Consider the following 4,895-nt stretch of genomic DNA (forward strand, 5'->3'; position numbering starts at 1 on the left):
CTCCGTGCGTGCGTGCGTTCTCCGTCATAACAGACAAGTATAAGCATAACAACTGTAACAACTGCAACTGTGACTGTAACGTACGTGTAGTGCGCCTGCGCGTTCCGCTCGGCTGTGTATATATGTAGGGAAACTTTCCTGAATGAAGCTTAGTTGCGAGTAACGCCTGTCCTGTGCATCTGTGTTCCTTCTTTGTCTTGTTCGGATTCGCGCTATCCAGATATTGAAGAATATAAGCACTACATATCAGCTTACCGCGTCTGGTGTTGGTAACACCCATGTTGCTGTTGGCATCGTTACGCAACTGTAAACAACTGGTTACATAATACATACGCAACTCTTCAACACATGAGTGTGCGTATACCACTACCACATTTCTGTAGCGTCATTCTGTAACGTTTCGCTCATTGTGAAAAATTACGGTACAGTCACCATCCCGCGCATGCTTCGCATAACATTGATTCCCACGGTACGTGGGATCTGCCGAATTTTATTATTATTATTACTAATTTCACCCCTCGCGTTCCCAAATGCACGTGGGAAGGTCCCCTTCTTGTGAAGGAAAGCCAACTTCTTCCGAGCTGCCAGATGTTCGATGTATGAAGTGTTCCGGCTATTTTTGTTCGATGAAGTCATATATTTTCCTATGCATGTTTCCTATGCATGTTCGATGTAGCCATAGATTTTCCTATGTAGCCGTAAATTTTCCTCTTTGCCGCAAAATTCCCGACGTTGTTCACGTATCGGACAATACAGCCGATGGTTCCAGGCGTACACGCTAACGGTGTACATAGCTATATAAGAAGTCGAGCGGTCGCGGTGGACGTCCCTCGTCACGTCAGTTGCTGTGTAGTCGCTGTCGAAACTTAGGGCGCTAATGGACTGCGCTCGTGCTCTCTTGCAGTTGTTCAACTGGTGCAGAGCCAGCTGTCCCCAAGATGTGTGGTTGTGTACCACCGGTCGAAAACTATAACTATGCGACCTCGGGACGACCCTACCAAGGCGTGCAGTGTGCACCGGGGAATAACGGGAGCCTTCCTGTTCGGCCCGTCACCACCTACGCCATGCCACCGCCGCCCCAGCAGCAGCAGCAACAACAGCAACAGCCCTGTTGTAGCGGGGGAGGCGTGCAGCAGCAAGTCGTGCCCTGCTACGGTGGCTCGCGATGCCCCGGCTCCCCAGTACAGGCGCCAGTGCAATTTCAAGCGCAGTCGGTTGGAAAAACTATCCAAGCTGCTCCGACGCGCTGTACTGCGGCGCCCAGTGGAAGACCCGTGCCTGCGGAATGTGGCCCCGGGTGTCATGCTGTTCCACTCGTTCCGTATTCCCATGGAGGACGGCCGCAGCCTGACAACTCACTGGAAAGAAGAACACACGGGGAGAGTTGTGGCCGTGTCCTTTATGCGCCTGTTCCAGCAGCGCGATGCAATGCATGTCCGCAGCCTACTCAGCAGTTTTCGTCGAGAGTTCAGCCCATGCCGCAGCAGCAACAACACTCGCAGCAATCGCCGCGCCAACACTCCCGGCAGTACTCGACCCAACCCGGTCGACAGCAGTACCAGCAGCGGCAGCCGAGACAGCAGCAGCAACAGCAGCAGCAGCAGCCCCAGGGACACGTTTGTTATCGTCCTGCAGAATTCCATGGAGGATACGCAGGAACTTCAGGCGCTGGTGGAACTGTTCCCGCAAGTGCCGGTCATGTCCATCAGTGGTGAATTTCTCCGTGACGAGGAGCTGCTGCTCATGGGAGAGCCGCTTGCCAAGCGCAAGGTAATCCTGCTTCACATTGATGCACTTTTTTTTAATTGTGTGTACACAGGTCATGTGCACTGTTGCGCTGCACCGATTTAGATATGGTGGCGCACCTATGCCTGAGTGCAGCTCGTTTCAAGCCCAAGCTGCTAAGTGGCGTTCTTTTCGCGCATGCATGCAGGGGGTATACAGGGTGCCCCAGCTAAGCCTAATAATATGCCGACGCGCTCTATGACGACGCGACCAAATGCATGTTGCTGACTAGTGCATGGAGTAAGTCCCACTATTTTGTGTGTTCTGCTTAATTGATTAATTAGGAACGATTAATGAAGTAACGTTTAAAACATCGAAGCTGGACAGAAAAGTCCAATGAGATAGTTACAAATCTGTTTGCAAAACCACTAAGGAGTTACTAGCATTCTATCAACTAAGTATTGCTGTTTTTCTGCTTACTACAGGTGCCCACGAAATACAAAAATATACCACATGAAATGCCCACTTGGGCGCCGCAATTGCAATGCTCCCTAACGTTCCGCGTGCGAATGATATGCTTCCCTCGTGGCGGTTTATGAAAGCAATAAAAAGATGCAGCGGTTATTGCTTGTGCTGCTGAAATCAACACGTGAATCATCACACAGCCGCCACCATCATCGCGTGCCCTGTCGCCTTTTAAGCGGCAGCACACCCAGCCAAATGCTGGTCGTTAGGACGCAGAACATTAGGGAGCACTGCAATCGCAGCGCGCATAGGCGCGCAAGCGATGTCACGTGATACTTCATCGTATTTCGTACCTGTAGTAAGCAGGAAAACACCAATACTTTATAAATACAAAGTTAGAAACTGTCTAGTCGGGCGTTTTTCAAGGAGATGTAGAACTTTCTCGTTGAATTTCTTCTTGCCCAGCTTCGTTGCTTCAAAAGTTAGTTAATTAATAACACCTAATTAGGCAATTAAAAAGAAGACAAAAACAGTGCGACGTACACCAGACAATAGGCAGCAACTCGCATTTGGTCGCGTCGTCATAGAGTGCGCCGATTTAAACTATGGCTAGAGTTGCCTGGGGGGCACCATGCGCGCCAGCCGCTATCAGTTTCGTTATCGCCCTTAAAATTGATGACGGATATATCAAATTACGTGCAACTTTGTGTGATGTCTAAGAAATGGGTATGCCATAAAATGTCATGCACTACAACTCTCTATTATAGACAACTACCCTCAATGCAATAATTAAGTCAATTAACGAGTTTTGTTAATTAGTCCCAACAATACCATTTAAACTGCGGCAAAGTATTTCCGCCTCGACGCACAGTTCGTGTGCGAAAACGACAGGAACCTTACTGCCAAAGCATCCTTAGAAAAAAATCTGTATTGTCTAAAAAAGACGTAGGAATGTTGCGTTAACTCTATATCGTCCATTACGCGCTCTCAAAACGATGCCAACTCGTATAGCTCTGCTTGTATAGCTCTGCTCCTCAACGCTGAGTACGATCTCACCTCAGCCGCCCGCTTGCTACCGTACAGAAGTCTATGGAGCAAGTTACCGATGAAATAATGCGCTTGCCATGCCCGCGTGCCCGTAATTGAATCAACAGCTGCAGCTTGTTCGTGTCCTCGCACAGGCAGTGCAGTTTAGCGCCATTTGCTTGTACGCTGTGCGCCAGAATTTCACTGAAGTTTGTTTTTTGCTGTTGTGTTAGCAGCGATGGATTGAGTACTGGCACCAGGTCAAGATGATTAACGTCGGTTGAACTGGTAAACATGTACTCGCACGCGCTCTGTCAGCGGCGGCTGGGGCACCCCGTGGGGGAAAGCAATGATAAATTTCCCCCTTGCTCTTCGCCGGGAAAACATCGTGGAATTAAAATTACCGAAAGCCGGTCATATACTCATGGTATCACCAGACATCTCCAACGACTCGCTGGTATTTAACCACATTGTGGCCCGTGTACTTTTGGTTGCAGGTCTAACTGAAGCATCATTGTAGGTAGCGCGAAACTTTACCGTGTGACAGATACAAAGAAGACAAGCGCCTACTTCAAATGAAAGTTTGTTGTGAGATGCGCACACATATCTGTGGGGGCAACGAAACAAAAACAAACCCGCGGGGCACACCAAACATTCATGCATTTTTATGTAACAGTGCACCAGATGGTCGAGATTTCCGGAGCCCTCCGCTACGGCGTGCCTCATTATCATATGGGGGTTTTGGTACGTAAAACCTCAGATATTATCATTTCTATCGAGCACCCCACCAAGATAGCGTAGTTCTTTTCTAATAAGTGGAATAGATGGCGTGCTCACACATTCAATGTCAGCACCTTTCATTTAGGCTTCGTCATTCAGGCGGATTGACGTTTCCTTGTTGCGATAAAAAATGCCCGTGTTGGATCATTACCAACTAGCCCGATGAAATTGTCTGTTAAGTATGCTGAAGCGCACGGAGCACAAATTCACCGACAGGGCTACATGGGAAGGGACTGAATTTGTGTCGACTTTTATTTCCAGGTCATCGTCATGGTCTTACAGCTGCTTCCCCCCGGCGCCGAAGCCCATGTGATTTTGGATGACCAAATTGAGTGAGCAATAAACCAAAAAGAGCGCCTGGCCTGTAAAACTGCAGTGTCATTATATAAGTACTGCTTCGCGCTTTCGGTTTCAACTCGCTGAACCAGCTCGCGGGCGGTTGCGGGCCTCTTTATTGATAAGGTTCTGCCGCAAAACTCAGTACTTTCCACAGTCCAGCCATACCGTGCATATATGAACTCCAATGAAATCTAATCATGGTGAGATTTTATGCACGCGATGAAATGTAAAATGGAGGAACTAGGGGTGTGAGTATATTGAAATTTTCGAATACGAATCGAATACGAATAAGGCGAAAAACTGTCGTCGCATATCGAATCGAATACTGAATATTTGCGTATCGTGAAAATGTTTCAAGACAGCAATTAATAGCTGTATTACTCTTAGGCTGCGGCATGTTGCAGACACTTCTGGTAATGCACTCGTTACAAACTATCATGGAGGAAAGTTTACTGCTTGACATTTTCCGAAAGTAAGCGCACTGCACGCGTCGTTAAAATATGCCTGAAAGTGGGAAAGGCCCTTTCACTTGGAATTAAGGCGGCAAGATACAATGTAAT

General features: G+C 48.1%; 1 protein-coding gene across 1 annotated transcript; it reads left to right on the forward strand.

Annotated features, from left to right (window-relative positions):
• The first annotated feature begins 906 nt into the window (after positions 1-906).
• LOC119384915 (uncharacterized) lies at positions 907-4,374 on the forward strand. The gene is made up of 2 exons (XM_037652548.2): positions 907-1,770; positions 4,258-4,374. The coding sequence occupies exons 1-2, from the start codon at positions 976-978 to the stop codon at positions 4,330-4,332; spliced, it is 870 nt and encodes a 289-aa protein (XP_037508476.2). The 5' UTR covers positions 907-975; the 3' UTR covers positions 4,333-4,374.
• Positions 4,375-4,895: the final 521 nt, after the last annotated feature.

The sequence above is a fragment of the Rhipicephalus sanguineus genome, chromosome 3, assembly GCF_013339695.2.
Source record: "Rhipicephalus sanguineus isolate Rsan-2018 chromosome 3, BIME_Rsan_1.4, whole genome shotgun sequence".
Classification (NCBI taxonomy): domain Eukaryota; kingdom Metazoa; phylum Arthropoda; class Arachnida; order Ixodida; family Ixodidae; genus Rhipicephalus; species Rhipicephalus sanguineus.

Excerpts from the sequence above, each read along its gene's own strand:
- LOC119384915 (XM_037652548.2), top strand. The coding sequence starts at position 976 with ATGCGACCTCGGGACGACCCTACCAAGGCGTGCAGTGTGCACCGGGGA. Across the intron at positions 1,771-4,257 it reads AGCCGCTTGCCAAGCGCAAG|GTCATCGTCATGGTCTTACA; the intron begins GTAATCCTGCTT and ends TTTTATTTCCAG.